Genomic DNA, 22,844 nt, shown 5'->3' with positions numbered 1-22,844 from the left:
AGATCAATTCATGAGAAACTGCTGCACAGTATATAGTTCAAAGTAGATAATCGATATTAACATCTTGAACAGCATAGGCTACAATCTACTTTGTTCTTTTATCTATTTAGGAAATAAAGTTCAAGTTTTCGTGGATGTTGCAGGTTAACCATCAAGGTCGAGAAATGTTGTTTTGAAATATAAAGCTAGTAGAGATGTTTTATTTCTATTCTAGCATGGTACTAGGGCTCAGAAATAAACAGTCGATCGTTTACCGATACTGTTACGAATTAGGTCACTTTGTGACATGGCAGTTTCAGAAATAGACTAGACCTATTTGTTTTTTGCTGATGAGATATGAGATGAGATGGTAGGGTATACTAGATCTATTTTGAAAAACATTTCAAGTATTTAGTATGATGTTGATGGATTATATGAAATGCTTTGATTACACAGTCTAAGAAAATTGCACATACATGGAAGAACAAGGGTCAACTTGTCTCAGTGCATCATGGTTTGTTTGCAAATGTACATGTATCAATCTCAGAATGCAGACGATTGATTTAGAATGACAAATATTCTTCAGTCATTTGTTCAATCTAATTAAAATTAGATGTTATTGTATAGAAAAGATATGGGTATTTGGAATAGATTTTATCAATAATTTAAGGGTAAAAATAACCAACAGTTTTTGGATAGATGTGTTTCAGAGCTGGTCAAATATAAATTCTGCAAAAGATAAAATCAACCCAGATTTTTATTGTGAACATATTTGTTAAAATCCAAATATTACTATTGGTGGAAGATCAGTTTTGTTTAAAAGTCTGCCTGATTTAGGGATTATATTTATTTATGATCTTCTTGATGAAAATAGTAACTTGTACAACTTTGATTATGTACAAAATGTTTTGAAAGTTAAAATGAATTTTGTAGAATATGCAGGACTAAAGAAAGCAATCCAACAAAGACAAGTTCTTATACAAGACAATACAAGAACTACAAAACCACTTTTGCCTATTATTCCCTCTAGCTCTACTATCTCAATATATTTCAAAGATAAAAAAGGTTGTAAAGATATGTATAAGCAATTGATAAGCCATAAAGCAACCAAAATTAAATCTATATCAAAATGGGAAGAAACAGAAGGGTTTTTCAGAGCTAGAATGGAAAAATATATTTGAACTTCCTTTTAAAACAACTCAAGAATCTAAATTGCAATGGTTATATACAGTTTCAAATCTTACACAGAATATTTCCATGCAACTATTATTTACATAAACTTAGAATTGTTGATTCCCCAATTTGCACTTTTTGCAAGAGGGATTTTGAAACTATTGATCACATATTTGTAGAATGTCCATGTGTGAAAGAGATCTAGTATGGAATTTTGCCATAAAAGAATGGCTTTGTGAAAAACTGGACAGGCATATTAGTTTTGATAGACAAGCAATTCTTTTTGGAAAATTTGCTAATAAGAATATACACAAGGTGGAAAATTTGATAATTCTGATAAAGCAATATATCTATATCAGTAAATTCTCAAGTACAAGCAAATTAAGTATAGATGCATCCAAAAACAAATTATCATTGATAGAATTACAGTTGGAAAACTTTTGTTGTTGAAAAACTGCAGGTATAGGGAGTATGAGAGATACTGGCAAAATATTTATGATAAATTATGATTGTATTAAAAAGTTGTTGGTTTTTTTTGTTTTTTTTTTAACCTAAGATTGTGTTCCATGCCCCCTTTGTTTTATATGTTTTCTTTCTTTCTCTCTTTCTCCTTCTTTCTATTTATGAAATGTCTTTTGCATATGAATATTGATGCTATTATTGTGTAGTTAAATTACATATATGTATATAATGTAAAAGTCAAATAAAAAATCAAACAATAAAAAAAAAAAAAAAAATAAAAAAAAAAAATTAGATGTTAGATCCGCTCGCGTACTTGCATACATCTAACATCTAATTTTAATTAGATTGCCATTTGTTAAATTCGATTCGCAACAAATACTGATTAATTTTTTAATTGTCAGTTATTGACTTTATTGTTATAGTAACAAAACATGTTCAGTGCTGTTACTTATGTATGAGAACCAGGGTATTCCTTTGATCTTTGTAATATACCTGTGGTAGAATGAAATACAATGACTGGAGAGCAACACCCTGAGGAAAAATTAAGAGGCTGACTTCCACCAAGTGGATACCAGTGATATTCAGTAGGTACGTCAGTAATTAAATGAGTGTAAAACCAATCAATATTCAAAGTACAGACACTGACGCTTCAGTAGTCTAGTATACATAAATATATATATAGGTGGACTGGTTTTGACCAATAGACAGTCATCAGAACCCACATGTATATACATGTGCAGGATAAAAAAAAAAAGTTTTCTGCCCTTTAAATATTTTATTTAATTTGATGCATGATAATCTTAAAAATATTTTTTTATGATGAAATATGTTACTTTTAATTTTTTCTTAATCAATAGCTAAATTATTCAAGATACATGTCAATTAGAATAAAAGATATATTCAAGACAATCATTTTTCAAAAATAAATTGAAATGAAATTTTTAAAAAATCTAGTAATATTGCTAGTTTTCAAGTTTCTTTCAGTTGTGAAATTGTACTGTGCATGAGATGCTTTGGGAGGAAAGCACTATTTTCTTTTTTAAAAACTCTTGATGAATCATTTTCATTGAATTTTTCAATCTTTTATAAATCTGGTATTTGTAGAACATTTTTGATAAAATGATCTTGACAAAATATTCACCAAAAAAAATGAAATAAGAACAAAGTTATCTCCCTCTAACTCTGATATTCATATTTTGAATTTTCCCGCTATATTTTTTCTCCTACAAGCACCTCATTAACATTGATTATGACGTTTCGTTGGATACAAAGAGAGTCAAAATGGCGGTCGAAGTAATGGATGACTTCGAATTGGAGAAGTTACGAGCTGAAATTCAGCAAGAAAAACAAATGAAGTAAGTATGGTTGGATTAAGTGATATAGTTACATTTACTACAGCTACCCTGGTATCGTTTAAATTGTGACACTTCCTTAAATTCATCTGGAAAAACTATATAGGACTTTGTGAACGCGCACCTGTTCTTATCTGCATGTGACATCTTGGGCCGCAAGTTTCAATTCTTATCTCTCAAAATACGGTGTGTCGGCAAATGTACGTATGTTATGTTTAGTTTTATGCCCTCTCATACTTTCTGTTGACTCTATTAATTTATATATACGTAATCTGAAGAAAAAAAAGCACTTGGTGTTCAGCAGCCTGGAATTGAATGATGGTGATGATGAAGAAATATGACACCATGATAATAATGGTGATGGTATTTATGATAATAACGATATTGATATTTATTTTCATCACAAACTAAATTACTGATGCCTGTGATATTCCTTGAAAGATAATTTAAAACAATGTTTTATACGATAAAATTTAAATCAAAATGGAAATTAAACAATATTTTGGGCCTTTTAACAAATGTTTATGGTTATAAGTATTACAGCTAATGTTAGTTGTGTTCAGTACACTTGGTTTGTTGAGGTATTGATACCGTACTCCAATCTTAACCTAGCTTTAACTATTAAATGGAAAACAATTTCAACAAATATTTGATTTACTGTTGACTTTTGTTTGTTTATCAAGGTTTACTTAGACCTTTTGGGGAGGAAACTTTGACTTTAAATTTCTGTCATCAATATAGGAATTTGACTTCAATCAATTGTAATTTAATATGTGCCCCATTTACGTCATTCTAGCAACTATTTGATGGGCATTAAGTTCAGGTAATTTCTATCCAATGTTCTTCATGTTCATCTGTAACATGTAGCGGTCACCCAGGCAAGTGCTGATCACGCTCACTGTTACTTAACTTGCGTGATCAAGAGAGAGACTCTACCACATCACTAGAAAAGCTAGCTCACTAGCGAGGCAGTATAAGTTCCCTCTTATACTGACTGCTACATTTCCCCTTCGCTCAGGGAAGCTTCGTCCCGAAGCTTAGCATGAGTTGTCTTTGAGTGTTTGGCACCTACTCAGCAATGGCATCCACTATTTCCGATGACAACCACCATTGCCCCGGATGAAAACACGTCCGTACATGGACACAAAGTCCCAGAGCTCCGATAAAACTCTCAGGCCTCCCACCAAACATCAGAGTCACTATGCCCCCACCAATTTGTAGTGTGTTAAGTAACACAGCGTGCTGATCACGCTCACCGTTGCTTAATTTGCGTGATCAAGAGAGAGACTCTACCACATCACTAGAAAAACTATCTCACTAACGAGGCAGTATAAGTTCCCTGTTATACTGACAGCTACACATCTAATGTTCTTCATTTAGTCACATGTACGACATGGTGTAATTTTAGGTATTTTATCAAATATGTTAACAAACTGAATCAAGGGAGAATGAATTTCAAGGTAGTAATTTTTATTACATGAGATGGAAAAAAATAAGTTTAGGTGCGTAGTATTTTGTCATGCTGGTGATGACTGTTATGGTGTTTGGACGTTGCTTTAAAGAAATTAGTTAACATGGGTGAAACATCGTTATGTCTGCGAGTAAGCCATTAATTCATCATAGTTGTGACAGTATTCCATATACTGGGTATTAAGAACTGCTCCCTATTTTATTTTGTTTTTTCATGATTGCAACGATTGCTCCCTTGATATGAGGTCACATGTTCAATAAAAAGTACCGGGTATGTAGAACTAGAAGTATGCCTGTGTGTATCTGTTCTCAAGAGTATCGAGTAAACGGACCAAATACAACACGAAACAATAATGATGTGTGTCAGTGTGCATGTACATCTAAACTAGAAATTGGGTGTCCGGGTAGCGCAGAGGTAGTGTTCTCGCTTCTCACAGCTGCGACCCGGGTTTGATCCCTGTGATCGGCAGTGGTTGTATGTGAGAGTGTATGGCGGTCGCCCGCTCAGACACGTGGGTTTACTCCGGTTTCCTCCCACATAAATGACCCCCTAGTGCAAACATCCGTGCATCGAAGGACCCCATTGGAAATAAGCTTTCGAGCTTTCATGGGTTATCCATGGTATCTATGTTTGCATGTATGTATATACCGGATAAACATTTATTTAGAAGGGATGCTTTACATTGAAGCATAAGGATGCATGTGGTGTGCAAAATAAGTGCGGGAAACTGAGACTTTGGAGAGGAAATCCATACGTATATGTAGCATGTCTTTGTCATGTAATCTGTCTTTGCTGGTATGCCCTCTGGGCCCAACATTGGAATAAACCCATCTTATCCTGATCTGTAGCAACTATCCAATGAGGGAACAGTTCTACTAGAGCCTGCATTAAAAAACAAAATGAAAATTTCATTTATTGTGGAATACAACTCTTAGAAACAAATTTATATGGCAGTGGTTAGTGTGGAGGGGTGATGCCTTTATTATATGGCAGTGGTTAGTGTGAAGGGGTGATGCCTTTATTATATGGCAGTGGTTAGTGTGGAGGGGTGATGCCTTTATTACATAGCAGTGGTTAGTGTGGAGGGGTGATGCCTTTATTATATGGCAGTGGTTAGTGTGGAGGGGTGATGCCTTTATTATATGGCAGTGGTTAGTGTGGAGGGGTGATGCCTTTATTATATAGCAGTGGTTAGTGTGGAGGGGTGATGCCTTTATTAGTACAATATTTTTGTAGTGGATGATGATTTTTTAATAACTTTTATGAATGTAGCCACCTGCCAAGTTGCAAACAAACAAATTCAACAATGATCATGCAAATAACAAACATTACTGTAATATGATGTCATCTTCGTATATTTGTCAGAATTGGGGAAACTGAAATATATATATAAACCCCCATCCCCCCCCCCCCCCCCCAAAAAAACCACTAAAGAAAATACCACCCCATTTTAATTAGATGATCTGTAAGGTTAAGTAGAATTGTTCCAAGAGCACAGGGATCACTCTTGAACCAGTAACTCAGTGAACTACTTGCCAGTAATAATCTTAATATCTAGTACAGTAAAATTAATCACAATACCTAGTACATGTACATCATTGAATTTGGCCAGAAATGAATTTTTCTTGTTCTTTATCAGAGAAATGTTGGAGCAGTCTGCGGCTGAATTAAAAGCGACCGTCGAAGAGCTAGAGAAACGCTATGACACCATCGACAATGAAGGTAAGATACTGGTATTTTTTGATTTACCAAAAGTTCTTGATGTAAAGATTCATATTCTTATAAGAACAAAGTGTCAAAGTTACTAACACCATAATGTAATATAATTCCAATGTACCTTCAGTGTTTGTATATGATAACGTATGATATACTCTGTAAATTCATGAAATTGTTTTTATCATAAACACAAATGCAACACGACATTGATTCGTTTTTGAACTTCCTTATAAGGACTGTGGTGTAGTGATCCCTCTAATTCTATCCTCTTTTCTTTCTTGTCCACCCCAGTGACCGGTAATGACCAGTAGAATAATGATTTAGTTAAAAGTAGAATTGCTAGATCATTTCTAAGTAATTAATTGCTAGACCATTTCTGAGTGGTTGATTGCTCGTGTGTTATGCGTTTTATGTCTTCGTGTGTTTTGGGAATGTCAGTGTTTTATATGCAATTCTGTACTAAGGGTGCATCATATTCTGGAAAAGTTATTTTTCAGTTTAAAGTTGACAGTAATCTTTTCAATGAAATGATGAAGAGATAGTGATGATAAACAAATAAACATATTGACTGCATTGTACAGCCCATGTTTAGTGCCAATTACATGGTGATTAGTACTCGTTTTCATCTTGCTTTGATCAATACCTATTTATTTTTTCTTTGACAGTTATGAAGATAAAATATTTATGTTTTTTGTTGTTGTTTGGTTGATTTATATTTATACTGCGTTTGTATTGACATGCAGTGATATTCTTTTGGCATGTCATTTTTACATTACAGGCTCTGATGTTCTGTTGGTTGAGGTTTATAAGTAGCCTGCTGTATTTATTTCTGTAACCCTTGCAGGGTCCCCCTCCCAATTCATTGATAACAATATGTATATTTCCAAATATATAATTACAGACCTATTATCTTCAGGAAAGCAAAGTCCCTCAAGTGTGTCCAGTTCTGATGAACTGAATTGTAAGAGTAGTATCTTATTGCTATGGCTGCACAGAATATCAAATGTCACTGTCTCTAACGCATTCAGTATTTCTAACTCCGTAACGGAATACAAACGAATCATAGGACTGTTAAATCAATGAACAAATGTAGTGTTTAAAGTTTATGTAGTAGTAATCTAATCATCTGCTCAAATAATTGAATGTACTGAACCATGTAAATGAGTGATTCTTAAAAGGTTTGGCAACAGACAAATACACAATACAATATCATGTTATACTTAACCTTGAGACAGCAACATTTTTGTTGTGCAGACATTATGAAATCGCAGACAGATTTGTGAAGTGTGCTCCTCCCTCTGTGCTGTATGTCTGTATGCCGGCCGGTATCTGAAGCCATGATTTGTCATCTCTGCTTGATAGAAGTCTGCATGAATCCCTTTATTTAGGCCTAAAACAAAAATTGTTGTATTTCCACTAACCCAACCAACCTTACATTTTATAACCTTACCTTAGAAATTTGTTAACATATTGTTCAAGAGATCATTGAAGAAATATTTTTTGAGGTGAAATTCGTAATTCATATCTGATTTATATCAAAGTATATTTAAAAGTTGCATTAAAAAACTGAAAATTGCACCTCAATTTCAATTGTTAACAGAAACACAACAATTTATATTTTTGGCCTTATGTATTCATAATCCTCCCAATATCAATCCTGAGCTCCTGATTTTTTTCACACCCAATTTACCTAATGGTTAGAACATACGGTTGTAACTAATGATTTCTATTTCTGTTTATTAACCTATCTGTGTAAAACATTCCCATCAGAATGAATTGCAGAAATTAGCTAGCCTTAGAATTTCTACATTTGTAGTCTGAAAATTAGTGACGTATAGTGCTCTGCTTGAACTCTATACTATAAGTCTCATATGTTGGAAATCAGAAAGGTACTGTTGTAGAGATGTGTGTGTGTGAATGTAGCATCGATGCATTCACTATTCACAAAGTCAGATACAGTCAAACATCGCTATCTCGAACTCGATGGGACTGAGAAAATACTTCAAGATATCTGAGGATTTGAGATATCGAGGGTAAAATACTTAAAGAATAAGTGGTTGGGACTTCTGAATCACTTTGACATATCCATATTGTTCGAGGTACCGAAGTTCAACTGTATATATGTATTCAGTTCTCTTTCTATAAGGTCATTGGATAGGCAAGGCATCGAGAGAAAAAAAATGTTATGGTCATAATTTTAAATCACTTTATTTATCATAGTTGTTTGGTTTCCTGTTGATTCTGCCGACATTTATGCTGAATGGTGAACAATGAAATGATTTCAAGGTGAAAACAAAAAAGACAGAATCTACAAAAGAGTTCATCAACATTAACTTTAGGTGTTGTCCAACTGTCAAAACTCTAAAAGAAAAAAGCATGAAGCTGTAAATAATTGTTTTGTTAGAGTGGATAATTACATCTTAATCATGTGTGGCATATCCAGAGGATTCTGTATCTTATGCGAGTACTTTCAGTACTGCTAAATTACTCCAAGATGTGAAACCACAAGAACAGGCATTCAATATTGGACTGTTGATAAGAGTTTTTATATGTATTTCAGTAATTCAAAAAAGCAGGTAATTTTATTTTGTGAGTGGTGCTTCTTGCTTTCAGGCAATATGAACTCATCTTGTATAATTAGGATCTACAGTTGTTAATTAAGATCTGTACAAGCTTCACATAAAGTTCTATTGTATATTAATCAGTTGACCTTCCAATGACCTTTCTATATCTTTGTTTCTCATGCAATGTATCTCTTGAAACTAAATGTTTTTCCAAAGAATTTTCAAATATCAAATTTTTTTGGAATTATGAATCACATGTTTCAAAAAATATTCAAATATTCCTAATGAGCATTTATTCATTGACCTCTGTTGAAATATGTGTTCAGTATAAAGTTAATGTGCCTCACTGCTGTTACATAAACCTGAGTGTTGTGTTATATGCAATGAATTGCGTAGAAGAATACCCTAACTTGTAACTAATTTCATCTTGATTGTATTTTATAATAATGATAATAATTGATAATCATTATGATTGTATTTTTCATAGGGAATGAATGGAAAACTCGCTATGAAACCCAGACGGAAATAAACGAACAGTTAGACCGGCAGATATTAATGCTTCAGAACAAAGTGCAGGAGGCGAAAGCAAATTTAAAAGACGGTAAATATTACAGAGTTCGTGGACGGGGTTATTACTCAGGGAGGGCATTAAAATGTCTCCGTTATTTATGATTTCAGTCAGGGAGGGCATTAAAATGTCTCTGTTATTTTTCAGTCAGGACCGGAAATAAAAAGTTGTTTGTTTGTCACCTGACGGTAATGTCTCCCTGGATCAAAAGATTTTTTCACACCTTTTTTACAATATTTTTAGCTCACTTGAGCCAAATATAAGGCACAAGTGAGTTTTTAAAAAAACCCCATAAAAACCCCAAATTAAAGTTCATTTGGAGTAATAGTTGATTTAAACTAAAATTTTCAGGAAGAAAAATGGCTTTGCCTATATATTTACCTATACTCAAATTTTGATATTGAGTCAGAAAAAAGGCAAACAAGATTATTTTTCAGGTGACCTGGATTTACGAGTAAATGTATACAAAAATTTCATTTTAAAAAGTGATTTAAAAAAAAAGAAGTAATTTGAATATTGATATTAGGTGCAATGATTAAATTTTGTGTAAATCATTAATTGCAGTAGATAATGGTAAAACTATTGTGTGAGTATCATTCATTGGGTAAAGAAACTTTAAATCTTGCATGATATAAATGTATATACACACACAGCCATGCATGACAACAGGCCAGGGATTTCACACATCTACCACCCACACATACTGAAATAGAGATGCTTGTTCGTAGTAATGGATTGGTATTAAGTATTGAGCATGTTCAAGTTTGTATGTATCCTCGAAAACATTTTAATGTTAGAAAATCATACATGCCTTCATATTGCACAATATTTTCCCATATTGCTTGGATATGATATCACTCAATGTTTTTTCATCAGTTTTCATCAGTACAGGTGAATTGTTAAAATTAATTACATATGATCCTATTTTGACTGAAATTGTATAATTTTGTTGTGTAGAAGATTTAGCAGAGTTGGGACTTAGACCTGGAAAGGGTATATTAAAACGTAGAGGAGGTAGGTTTTGGCGTGTGGTCGGCCATATCATAACTAATATTCATTGTCTTCCATTGGTATATACATCCAGGTCATATTGTCTAATGGAAGGAATTTTGTTCTTCAACATGTTCAAATGATCATCGTTCTGTTTTCCAAGGTTTTTGTAAAAATCATATTCGTAACATTTTCTTCAAGTGCTTTCAGTGAAAATTTAACACCTTTGCATAATGTACCCTCTTTAGAAATTGTTATTGCTAATTAACGAAATAAAAAATGTCATTTTATCAAAATTAAAACAAAACTCTGGATTCAGCTGTACAAAAGACACATCACTTGCTGTGAGCTCTTTCATATATATATAGAATCTGCTGTTCGTAAAATTAATCAACTTTTGTGCAACTGGATCCTGATGTGTATGAAAATGTATTATATTAAGTGAGAGAATCTGAAACACATTTGGTTTTTTTAATTATATTACGAATGTGGTTCACAAATTCTGAAGAGTAAGAGTTGTAAAAACAACTAAAAAGTGAAGGAAGCTAGCATATATAGTACTTAGAAGGGTGCACTATGCAAATGTGAAGTAAGCACAGAAATGGTAAACAGCATTAAAGAGGGTGCATGCAAAATACTGTTTTAAAGGTTTTCTGTGAGAACTAGTGCAATGAATTTGTAACCATTAAGTTTTCAATAACTCCTCAATCATTCTTCCAACTCAAAATGTCACCAAGAATGTTAAATCATTTCAATTAATAAACATATATGCTGCTACATAAATTGCATGTTTTAGAAATATTCCTGGAGTGATAATGCCTTTTTTTCACTACTTAAGCATGTCTTTGCACAAAATATGCAAAATGATTTTAAAGGGAAATTTAGAAATTATTTTTTTTAAAGTTCATGCATTCACCATGGGATTTAAAATGTCATTCTTGTTGAACTTTCTTGTTAATCACGCAGTGGCTTTCACGGACGAGTCGTCCGAGGAGGGGGATGACAAATCTTTGGACAAATGCATTCAGGTGGACATTACCAAGTCCAGCTTAACAAGTATTTTGAAACCGTCCCCAGGTATCCGTATGAAATAAGCCCAACTGACCAGTGAAAAGTAACACAGACTGACCAGTTAAAAGTAACACAGACTGACCAGTTAAAAGTAACACAGACTGATCAGTAAAAAGTAACACAGACTGATCAGTAAAAAGTAACACAGACTGACCAGTGAAAAGTAAGAAAGTCTGACTAGTCAAAAGTACAAAAGTAACACATGGTAGAATGCATGCCTATGTGACTCAAACTACTCGGATATACTTACTAGAATGAAATATTGGTGCATGCATTGATAAGATCTGGTCATTAAAAGGAAATACCAACTGATGGATTAAACTAACATTCAAATCGCTTCATTCATGATGAGAAAGCACCTGCATGGGTTTGATCGAGTCTGAGATCAGTATACGATGTGATATAGTAATAATACATGTACTATTAAAATGATGCAATAATTACTTACTGAATGAACTGCATTGATCGTGCGAGAATTTGGGGGAATAAAAGCAAAATAGGGAGAAAGATATGCCTAAGAAAATGGATGCATCTTCCCTATAGCAAAGAAATTTATACTGTCTTTACGTATTAGAGTCCAGTCATGGTGGCTCAGTGGCAGAGCGTTCGTAATAGGGAAGCTGTGAGTTCGAGCCCCGCTTGTGCCGTAGCCGCGTCCAACCTATGACGTTAAAATGGATAGTGATTGCTCCTTCGCCAAACGCTTGTCATTTAGAAGTGAGAATCACGGGTCTTTCGGGTATGACCTTAAAAACGGAGGTCCTGTGTTGCGGGAGGCGTTGACACGCTAAAGAATTAACCCTCACTGCTATGTCCCTGAGCGCTAAGAGTAGTTCTAAATTTGTGGTACTTCACCTACAGCTGGTGACGTCTCAATATGGGTGAAAAATTCTTGACGGGACGTAAAACAAGCAACAATCAATAAATGTATGTGTTAGATAGGGTTTGTAGAGCTGTCAGTAACTAATGGCTGTAGCCTAGTGGTTGGGACGGTCGCCTAATAACTGATAGGTCACGGGTTCGATTCGTCATTCTGGTGGTGCTTCACACCCAAGACGTTAACATGTGAAGTTACTGTTCCTTCGCCAAGCATCTGGCAGTTAGAAGTGAGAGTCGCGGGTCTTTTGCATATGATCTTAAAACAAAGGTCCTGAGTCACGGTAGGCGGCAGCACGTGATAAAGAATCCTCACTTCTATGGCCGTTAGCTCCATCCTTGTGGCTCTTCACCTGGAGCTGGTGGCTTCTCTGGGAGTGATCAATTCTTGAATTGGCTTCAAATCAAAATTCAAACCAACAGAGATGAAAGAAATTTTTGGTGAATTGATAGGAAATCCCAAGTTGGGATAAGATGAGTTAAAACAAAATGCCATCTGAATTTGATTGAAATGATGTTATGTTGGCTTAATTCAACAGAACAGAACCAGCTTCGTCATTAGACTATAATACAAGTATACAGTGTATACCTTTAACCTCTCACAGAACTGAGCTAAAAGCATGGAGATGTTTACCTGTAAATGGCATGACAAAATAACAGTGGATAACCAATCAATGTTAAATTCATTATTTTTACACATTCTATTTTTGATATTCAGTGAAGTAAATTTCATTTATGATTTATAATAAAATAAATTTTAAGGTGAGATAAAGAAAACATTGATAAAACTTTAGAATTTTTTAAATGACAGTACTTTTAAAATGATGGATATTTTATGAAATGATAATAACTCTATAATAGATTAGATAACTTTGTGTATAGCAACCAGCGCAGATTCCAAGAATATTATAAGGTTTGAAATACCCAAGGAAACCAAGAAAACACTGGAGAGAACAATCAAAATCCGAACGAAGCCTGGTAGCTATCTCCCAGGTAACGTCTGAATCACGTGATCAAAATGAAAATGATTGGCTGTTTGGACTGATCATACTCACAATTTACAATGTGACAACAGACCATTAGCAACTACTGTCTGCGGGTCGGTAATAAATGTGACAACAGACTGTTAGTAACTACTATCTACTGGACCCTAATCAATGTGACAACAGACTTAGTAACTACTGTCTACTGGTCCCTAATCAATGTGACAACAGACTGTTAGTAACTACTGTCTGCTGGACCCTAATCAATGTGACAACAGACTTAGTAACTACTGTCTACTGGTCCCTAATCAATGTGACAACAGACTGTTAGTAACTACTGTCTGCTGGACCCTAATCAATGTGACAACAGACTGTTAGTAACTACTGTCTACTGGACCCTAATCAATGTGACAACAGACTTAGTAACTACTGTCTACTGGTCCCTAATCAATGTGACAACAGACTGTTAGTAACTACTGTCTACTGGTCCCTAATCAATGTGACAACAGACTGTTAGTAACTACTGTCTACTGGTCCCTAATCAATGTGACAACAGACTGTTAGTAACTACTGTCTGCTGGACCCTAATCAATGTGACAACAGACTGTTAGTAACTACTGTCTACTGGACCCTAATCAATGTGACAACAGACTTAGTAACTACTGTCTACTGGACCCTAATCAATGTGACAACAGACTGTTAGTAACTACTGTCTACTGGACCCTAATCAATGTGACAACAGACTTAGTAACTACTGTCTACTGGTCCCTAATCAATGTGACAACAGACTGTTAGTAACTACTGTCTACTGGTCCCTAATCAATGTGACAACAGACTGTTAGTAACTACTGTCTACTGGAACCTAATCAATGTGACAACAGACTTAGTAACTACTGTCTACTGGTCCCTAATCAATGTGACAACAGACTTAGTAACTACTGTCTACTGGACCCTAATCAATGTGACAACAGACTGTTAGTAACTACTGTCTGCTGGACCCTAATCAACGTGACAACAGACTATTAGTAACTACTGTCTACTGGTCCCTAATCAATGTGACAACAGACTGTTAGTAACTACTGTCTACTGGTCCCTAATCAATGTGACAACAGACTGTTAGTAACTACTGTCTACTGGAACCTAATCAATGTGACAACAGACTTAGTAACTACTGTCTACTGGACCCTAATCAACGTGACAACAGACTGTTAGTAACTACTGTCTACTGGACCCTAATCAATGTGACAACAACTTAGTAACTACTGTCTACTGGACCCTAATCAACGTGACAACAGACTATTAGTAACTACTGTCTACTGGCCCCTAATCAATGTGACGACAGACTGTTAGTAACTACTGTCTACTGGACCCTAATCAATGTAACAACAGACTGTTAGTAACTACTGTCTACTGGATCCTAATCAATGTAACAACAGACTGTTAGTAACTACTGTCTACTGGACCCTAATCAATGTGACAACAGACTGTTAGTAACTACTGTCTACTGGACCCTAATCAATGTGACAACAGACTGTTAGTAACTAATGTCTACTGGATCCTAATCAATGTGACAACAGACTGTTAGTAACTACTGTCTACTGGACCCTAATCAATGTGACAACAGACTGTTAGTAACTACTGTCTACTGGACCCTAATCAATGTAACAACAGACTGTTAGTAACTACTGTCTACTGGACCCTAATCAATGTGACAACAGACTGTTAGTAACTAATGTCTACTGGATCCTAATCAATGTGACAACAGACTGTTAGTAACTACTGTCTACTGGTCCCTAATCATTGATCAACTGTATGCTGTATGATTGCAAGGTTTGTTTTAAATACTGAATCTGTACTGATTGTAGCGAATTTAGATTTTACCGTAATTGGAGCTGACCCACTATTGAGTGTAAATATGAATTTCATGTTTTACGATAATGTATCAATAGAAAATTTCACATTTTAAGTGCAAAATACATTTGCAATTATGCGCTTAAATATGATGTCCGCTGAATTAAGTAGACCTCAGTATACTGACGATTTGTGGAAACACGAGGTTAACAGCCTAACTCTATGTCGACGATGTCCTGGAGAGTTCAGCTCTACACCTCAGCGTTGGTGTTTGTGTCAGTATGGTTGTAGACATACTATGTTAAAAGTTATCCATTCCCAAACTCTACTCTATCCAAAGTTTCACGATCCCACCTCTTGTCAACAGGGGATGTTTACTCCTCCTAGACATCTGATCCCACCTCTGGTATATCTAGAGGTCCGTGATTGCCCAACTCTGGATTTTGTATTCCTTATAGGAGTTATGAGATTGATCACTGTTCGTTGTCTTCACCCTTTCATGAAACATTTATTTAGGTATGCATGCTACTAGTTGCGCTGGATTCTGGGAATAATCTCTCTTTGGATCTAAATTAAATACGGGATGAAGCATGGACCAAACCGGCATGAAGTCCTCTGACCAACATGTCCGTAATGCTGACATTATGTTAGATATTTTTGCTCATTGGTTTAATGCATGATTACACTATATTTATTTTTAGGTGATCTTTATTTCAAACGGTTTTTTTCTCTCTTGTATGTCTATTCACAAAATATTATACTTTTATCATTTGCAATAAAATCATTGCAGCTCTGCCAGTTTAGCCACTTTGCAGTTGTCAACATTTTCTAACGCATAGTATATTTAATGAATTTTGGAATTCTGACATGTTTTGGGATAACATATACATACAAATTAAGACATTCCACATGAGAGGTAACATTGAAATGTCCATATACAATCATTCTGATAACCGTTTTTCCAGCTCGTGCCCACGTCGCAGGTAGGGATTCGACCTCTCGCTCTAGTGTAGCTAGCAAAGCCATTAGTCAAAGCTCGTCTGAGTCTCAGTACTCCAAACCAAACACCGCAGCCACTCAAAAATCCACGGGATTAACAATCAGTGTCCACATCAGTCCTCGTCCGGGGGACTTAGGTAAAGGGATTAGCGGTACACAGAGTGACTGCGATACAGCACTGTATTATCTAGTGCTAGAGGTGTCATATTGTAGATGTAGAGATACTGGTTCATTGCAGTGTATATACGTGCACGGTTTTACTGTTTTCTTTGGTGGAGTATGTCAGGGTATTCCACTACCACCCCCGTGGTTGTGGTTAATGTGGTATATGATGTGCACTTTGTGTATTAGGGTAGTGTTCTTGTGAGAATTGCATGACACTATATATACCTTGTACAGTGTACAGTACTCGTATGTTAGTTACAATCATGACATAATCACTCTAATTGTAGTAGAGGGCTAGTTGATGGAAATAACTTGGAACTAAAATATTAATTTGCAACATAACTGAAAAGTTCCATCTTTATTTGAATGTGATTGGACTTGCAGTGCATTGTATTTTTTAAAACAATTTTCCTATTGAGAAAAATTAAGCAATATTCATATGCTAAGAGTATTAAATTTTTCGCTTTGCAGCTGGAAAGTCTCCAAGAGACCTGAAAAATTTTGATGACCTCTCTGATGTAAGTTGTTTAATTTTATTTCTCCGAAAATGTAAAAAATCTTTTAAAACATCAATGTAATTAATATCAAAGTGTACAAAAATAGACATTCTTTAAGTAAAAAAATTAAGACTGTTGTATTTGTAATCCAATTATCGAATTAGATACTAGTATATGAATTGCTGTACATATAAGATGTTGATAGGCAAATTATGTATGATTATGTTGAGTTTGATATGTAAATTACATATAAGATGTAAGATATTTGAAATACGTATAAGATGTTGAGTTTTTTGACGTAACTAAGGCCAATCCGCATATGATACGATTACTGGAGAAAGAAAAGAACGTTCTGGCGAACCAGATGAGAGACATGGAATGGAGACTCGACCAGGAATCAAAGGTAGCGAAGCAATATCAAATTGTCAATTCACTCTTATATTAAAAGCACTGCACCTTCATATTCTAGGCAGATAAGTATATGATTCGGTCGCTTGAAAAAGAAAAGCAAATGCTTCAAGGACAAATTAGGGACATAGATTGGAGGCTTGACCAAGAGTCAAAGGTGAGGTGAACGCTTCTGGTTAAATTTGCAGCCACAGTGTTCTGTACTCATCTTTAACCAGGACAGTTCGTACGCTAGAAAGTCTGTTTCTATATAAGGTCTGAGCATTCAACGAATAAAGTATGAAGTTTTCATTTATAACACGACAATTTTGCCTACATTCTTTATAGAAATGAAACAGACGTTTCTTGTTGATAGTGCTTGCATGCTTTTGTATTCGGATTCAACATTCTGTTGTTTGTTTGCATCTTTGTCCTTATACAGCCTCTAATTCTAATCCTGTAGAAACTTAATTCTGACACGCCTCCTCATATGTATGCATAAAGTAATTTCGATACTGCTAGATAGAAAAATAAAACTTGATTCCAAGTCAGTGAAATACATGAATCTCTAGTAATTTCGAAACTGCAGTGAAACATAGTTCCCTATTCACTAATATGCATGATTATCAAACTAGTACACAGTATGAATTCTGACTATGAGAATTAGGAGTCATAGGACTGGCAAGCTACCGATATAAATATACTCAGAAAGAAATACTTGTTACAACACAATCACGTTTCTACGCACCTGTTCATTCTTTTCTGAAGTGCGTCCTGGACGTTTTGTGATTACTTACTAAACATATGATAGCGTTGAACCTTGGTGTGTTCAGGTAGTGAGTGAAGATTGAAGTGGTTTGGACTGAGACATTATCTGACCTAGGTTGTTGTCACTTTGTTCTGTCTGTTATTGCTTTGCTGAATGAAATGTATTCAAATCAACGGATAGTGGAGTTACCCAATATATTACTTTAGTTAAAGCACATGTAAATACTATTTCAAATTGCTGTGTTCATTACGATTTTTAAGATACCAATTTTCAATAAAATTACCCCAGTAAACGCTCACGTAAATGTTAACTAAAGTTGTCAAACCTTTCTTTAATATAACGTTTTTTTACCCTGGTTAATTAGTCTTGCCAAGAATCTACCTTTTGAATGTTAACCTTTGACCCTGCTTAATTAGGCATACCACAAGGCTAACGATGAGAGGAAGACGTATTCACTGGAGATCAACTCTACCAAGGGCTCCATCAATGAGTCGTCCACTCGTACCAAGTTATCTTCCAGTCGGGACGCACTGGACACTATTCCGGGATCTCGCACTCCCAGGAGTATGGGGTATGTCGACTTTCAATTCTATTGATTCTTTGTAGTGAAATCGTGTGCCCTTTTGTGTTCCCACCACAATTTAGAAGCAATTTTCACGTAGATGTTTTAATTCTATTTTGATAGCAACATGTCTGAAGTTAGTTATAATACTTCAAAATATCTAATCCATCAAAATCGGCCAAAAATGAATTCAGATTCAGTGTATGAATTCAGATTGTTGCTATCTACATTGAAATTTGATTCCTTTTCGTTAGCTCTTCTGAGTAGGAAAATATTTCATGCTTTATGAATTATTGTCGTATTAGTTTTGTTATACCTTACACATTACCATTCAACAGTCAGAACGAGCGAAGCTCGCAAAGGTATGCCAAGGGTGGAATTATATATAATATACATGTATATGATACAGGGAGGCCTTGTGAAACTGTCATAATCCTTTTTGTGTGCTTTTTATGTCATCGGGGGTTGTGTGTGGGCGTATAAGTTAACTAAATTCAGACAGGACATATTTTGATGTGCTTCTTTTTAGCCAATCAACTGTATTAATACACGTATTTGAAATCAGATGTGGTGTGCGAATTTGCCATTTTTATGTGTCTTTTGATTGGTTAAGGGGCTTTGCATGTGATTTAAGATAACGGCCAAAATTCATATTCATTGCAGTTGGTAAGGAAATGAAAAGTCTTTAACCAGGTATAAAAGAAAGTGTGCAAGCGATATGTGGAGACACACAAGAAAACAATTGATACCTGTATATAACACAAAATCAAAATTACACATGAACACCTTTTGAAAATCTAGATCCCTCAAAAGAGTTTTGTGGGACCCCCGTATTGATCAAATGAGTGTTGAATAACAAGGTAAGTGGGACCACAGTTCCGGTACGTTCACGTGTAGATAGAGAGGTTTCTGGCTCTGTTCCGGTACGTTCACGTGTAGATAGAGAGGTTTCTGGCTCTGTTCCGGTACGTTCACGTGTAGATAGAGAGGATATTTGGCTGTGCTTCTGCACCTGAACTGTCTTTTTATAGGAAAGAGGGTCATATATCTAACTCTGTCAAGGCATTTTTCAGTCAAAGGAAGAATCGGCGGCTATGTGAAATATTGGGGTAATTGATAAATATTTTAAGTATTAACTGGCTTTAAATGCTAAAACATTTGACAGTAGTCCAGCATGATGCATCATGGCTAGATTCATTTATGTGCATTTGTTCTAAAGCCCATTGGAGTGTTAGGGAATGAAGATAACGAACAATTATCAATCTAATAAATACCATAAAGATTACAAAATCGAAAGTAAGGCAAACACGGACCCCTGGAAACACCAGAGATGGGATCAGGTGCCTAGGAGGAATAATCATATATAAAACACGATGGAATAGTTGAGTCCGTAGAAGTAGCACTAAGCATGGGGACTCCGTAGCATTATCCTTAGAGTATATTTAATTTCATTATATGTTATTAGTATGTGTATAAAGTATTGGCTTCCAACCTTTAGTTCTAGGATATCAGTGCATGAAACGGATGAAAATAGCCCTCTTTCTTCGCCAAGGAGGTCCAAAATTAAAACTGTTCGAAACACAAATTACCGTAGTCTAAGGTAAAACTAAGTTTTATCCCTATATTTTATCCCGTTGGTGTTGTGTATTTCAAATGAAACAAAAATTAATTTTCACTTAATGATTATCGGTTATATATAGACGTAATAATTTGATTAAATAACTATGTATAGTTCATCATTTAAAATGCATATACTGGTGCAGATCCGAAATTATTTCATTCCATTAAAACTGACCACCGGTATATTAGCTCACAACTTCAACAACAGTCTTTGTAGAGCCTAGATAAAATATCTTCAATGTTCTTACTTTTTCTGAATATTACTGCACAGTATTTCTTATTATGCCTGATAAAAAGACATGACAGAAATGTGAGGAAAGTCTGGCACCAACACAACCAAAACAATAGTTTCTACTTACAATCTTTCCATGTGTATATATGGGGAAATGATCGTCCCCCAAATTTATTGAATTATAGAACGTTTTGAGTTTATATATACGTTATTCGTTCAGAATTAGACTATTATCTTGCATGTACTTGAATAACCAAACTGATTTATCGCCGGTGATAAAACCTTGAAACGCAATCCTCTGTGTTGGTGCCGTAATTTAATTTGAAATGATTTTAATTGGAAATTTTTCTTTGACCATATCGTAATGAATATCTTGCTCTTGTCTTCAGAAATTTGGAGCATGAGATACGGTAAGCAGATAGTCCTGTTCAACACAGCAACATTCTTCTTTTTACAATACAGACAATCAGTAAATCAGTGAAAGCCAAGATGCACTTAATTCAACCTAAAATTACCGGTTTTTCACACTGTGTTTCATCATGTAACATTAAAATCATGCAGAACTCTCACCTTCTTAATCCTGTAAGATATTTGTTGCAAAGTCACACGATCACTAATTAACATTCTTGCGTGAATTTATGAAATCCTGTTATACTAAGAACGTCATTTTTTACACCAGGCTGATGGGGTAAGCTCTCGACCGTGGATACTGTGTTCCTATTCCTTCTATAGTTAACTGTCCTCCGCTCTAACTATGCTAGCTAGATTTTCCCCCATAGTCTCCAGTTTACTTTGTTTTCAGGGAGGATTTCTATTCATTTTACACTTGGTTTCGGTCAATAGTATTGCTAGTATTTCACTATTTTCAATTTTTATCTTTTTGGGAGTGTTACTTTAAAAAAAAACTTCTGCAGAAGCATTTTTATTTTTACAGCTCAAGTCGTTTCCTTCTCTTTGTTTTTCTCTAATCGATGATAAGAGAGTATTTCTCTATGGAATTTGTGTATGATTATATTGGCGTAGATAGTGCTAAGTTTAATTATACAATTTCCTGTTACCAAACAAGGTAAGACAATATGTAGATTTGTGTGCATTGTCCTCTGATTTCGGGTGATTGTACTTACTGAACATATATATTATATATATTACTGATATGTATATTTATACTCTCTAGAATTATTTTTGTTTCACGATTTCTTTCAACTAATATAAATACTTTAAAAGTTTATCCATATCTTTATGAAAATACGCTATCTGGTCAAACATATGAAGAATTTAAAACAATTCCAATCATGGTTGATGCTGAAAGAATGGATTTCGTTGTATTTAATGTGGTGTAAAAGATGCATTATGATGTAATGTTAATAGAAAAGTGAAAGATATAAAAGGCAATGATTACACTTGTCTCTGTTTTGTAGCAATATACCAGAGGACCAGAGGATACTGGACCCAAAACATGGACCAATCAAAAAAGCGGCTGCCGTGAAGAACCTGCCCAGTTTAGAGACCACGTGATTTTACTTAGATTAGGGAAAAGGCAATATTGTATTTATTGTTCTGCACCAACACTTCTATCTGGATATTACACTGTAGATTTACTGTATGATAAACGACCTCCATAGACCTGTAATGTATCCGGAATTACTTGTTATGCAATACGGAAGAATCCGTCCTTGTTTTTGCATCATTATTAATTCGATATAAATGTAGTACGTTTTGGATTGTTTTATTAAAGATTTTTAATGTATACACGTTATGTTAGCAGATGATTAAAATTACTGTGAATTTTTGTTATCATATATAATTTCTTAAAATATATATATATTTAGGGCTGTGCCTTCTTATTTCCTTTATTGCTTTCATACTTTCATATTTGAATATACTAGTATGTCCGATTTTAGATACTACTTTCAATACAAGAGATCATATTTTTGAAAAAAGGAACATCCTGCACTGATTTGAATATTGTTTTAAGTGCCCAGACCAACGAAATCATATTGTTATTACATTACATGGCCTTTTTGGATTGTTTTGCTAAAGGAATATATTACAATTGATATTTCAAATCAATATACAAACTTATATTCTCTTTAGTATTTGAATTGTACACTGCAAGCAAGTTGCACAAATGGTAAAGGGGCGTTTATTGAGGGTTGTTTTTACACGTTTTGTTGCTCTTAATCAAGATGTATTCATTTTCAGTATTTATCAACTGAAGGTGCTCATATATTGAAGTAACACCCATTTGATAATGATTTAAATGTTTTGTTTAAATACTTGAAATCAACCATAGTTTAATTGTCCATAAATGTTCTGGGTTTCATCCTCAACTTATAAATGTAAATGATGATTTAAAGTTTTGATAATTAAGTTCAAAGTGTTGTTAATAAAATGAATTAAATCTATATATTTTTAGTTTTTTTTTTATCATACCAAAAGATGGTTTGAGATGCTGTTCGAGGTTAATTAATCTGCGCTTGTTTTTGAATTACAAAAGCAACTAAGTTTTCGGTGTATATTGAAATATAATTTATGTGGAACAATACTCTTCGGAAAG

At 34.5% G+C, this 22,844-nt stretch overlaps 1 protein-coding gene across 12 annotated transcripts; it reads left to right on the top strand.

Moving 5' to 3' along the window:
- The first annotated feature begins 1,315 nt into the window (after window positions 1-1,315).
- On the top strand, window positions 1,316-22,692 carry LOC125679328 (coiled-coil domain-containing protein 169-like). Of its 12 annotated transcripts, none has more exons than XM_048918455.2 (14): window positions 1,319-2,202; window positions 2,845-2,969; window positions 6,077-6,159; window positions 7,055-7,114; window positions 9,205-9,318; window positions 10,243-10,299; window positions 11,242-11,352; window positions 13,105-13,215; window positions 16,692-16,738; window positions 17,187-17,282; window positions 18,290-18,444; window positions 19,934-20,035; window positions 20,677-20,697; window positions 21,706-22,692. In XM_048918455.2, the coding sequence occupies exons 2-14, from the start codon at window positions 2,896-2,898 to the stop codon at window positions 21,800-21,802; spliced, it is 1,128 nt and encodes a 375-aa protein (XP_048774412.1). In that variant the 5' UTR covers window positions 1,319-2,202; window positions 2,845-2,895; the 3' UTR covers window positions 21,803-22,692. The 12 variants fall into 12 exon arrangements, with proteins under 12 accessions (XP_056011933.1, XP_048774412.1, XP_048774421.1 ...); XM_048918459.2 differs by lacking the exon at window positions 17,187-17,282 and adding an exon at window positions 17,025-17,120 and having other exon boundaries at window positions 1,883-2,202; window positions 20,967-22,692; XM_048918454.2 differs by lacking the exon at window positions 17,187-17,282 and adding an exon at window positions 17,025-17,120 and having other exon boundaries at window positions 1,887-2,202.
- Window positions 22,693-22,844: the final 152 nt, after the last annotated feature.

Source organism: Ostrea edulis, chromosome 2 (assembly GCF_947568905.1).
Source record: "Ostrea edulis chromosome 2, xbOstEdul1.1, whole genome shotgun sequence".
NCBI classification, from domain to species: Eukaryota; Metazoa; Mollusca; class Bivalvia; order Ostreida; family Ostreidae; genus Ostrea; species Ostrea edulis.
The sequence above is the reverse complement of the archived record's forward strand: the minus strand, read 5'-3'. Positions and strand labels throughout refer to the sequence as shown.

Excerpts from the sequence above, each read along its gene's own strand:
- LOC125679328 (XM_048918455.2), top strand. The coding sequence starts at position 2,896 with ATGGCGGTCGAAGTAATGGATGACTTCGAATTGGAGAAGTTACGAGCT. Across the intron at positions 2,970-6,076 it reads CAGCAAGAAAAACAAATGAA|AGAAATGTTGGAGCAGTCTG; the intron begins GTAAGTATGGTT and ends GTTCTTTATCAG. Across the intron at positions 17,283-18,289 it reads GGCTTGACCAAGAGTCAAAG|GCATACCACAAGGCTAACGA; the intron begins GTGAGGTGAACG and ends CTGCTTAATTAG.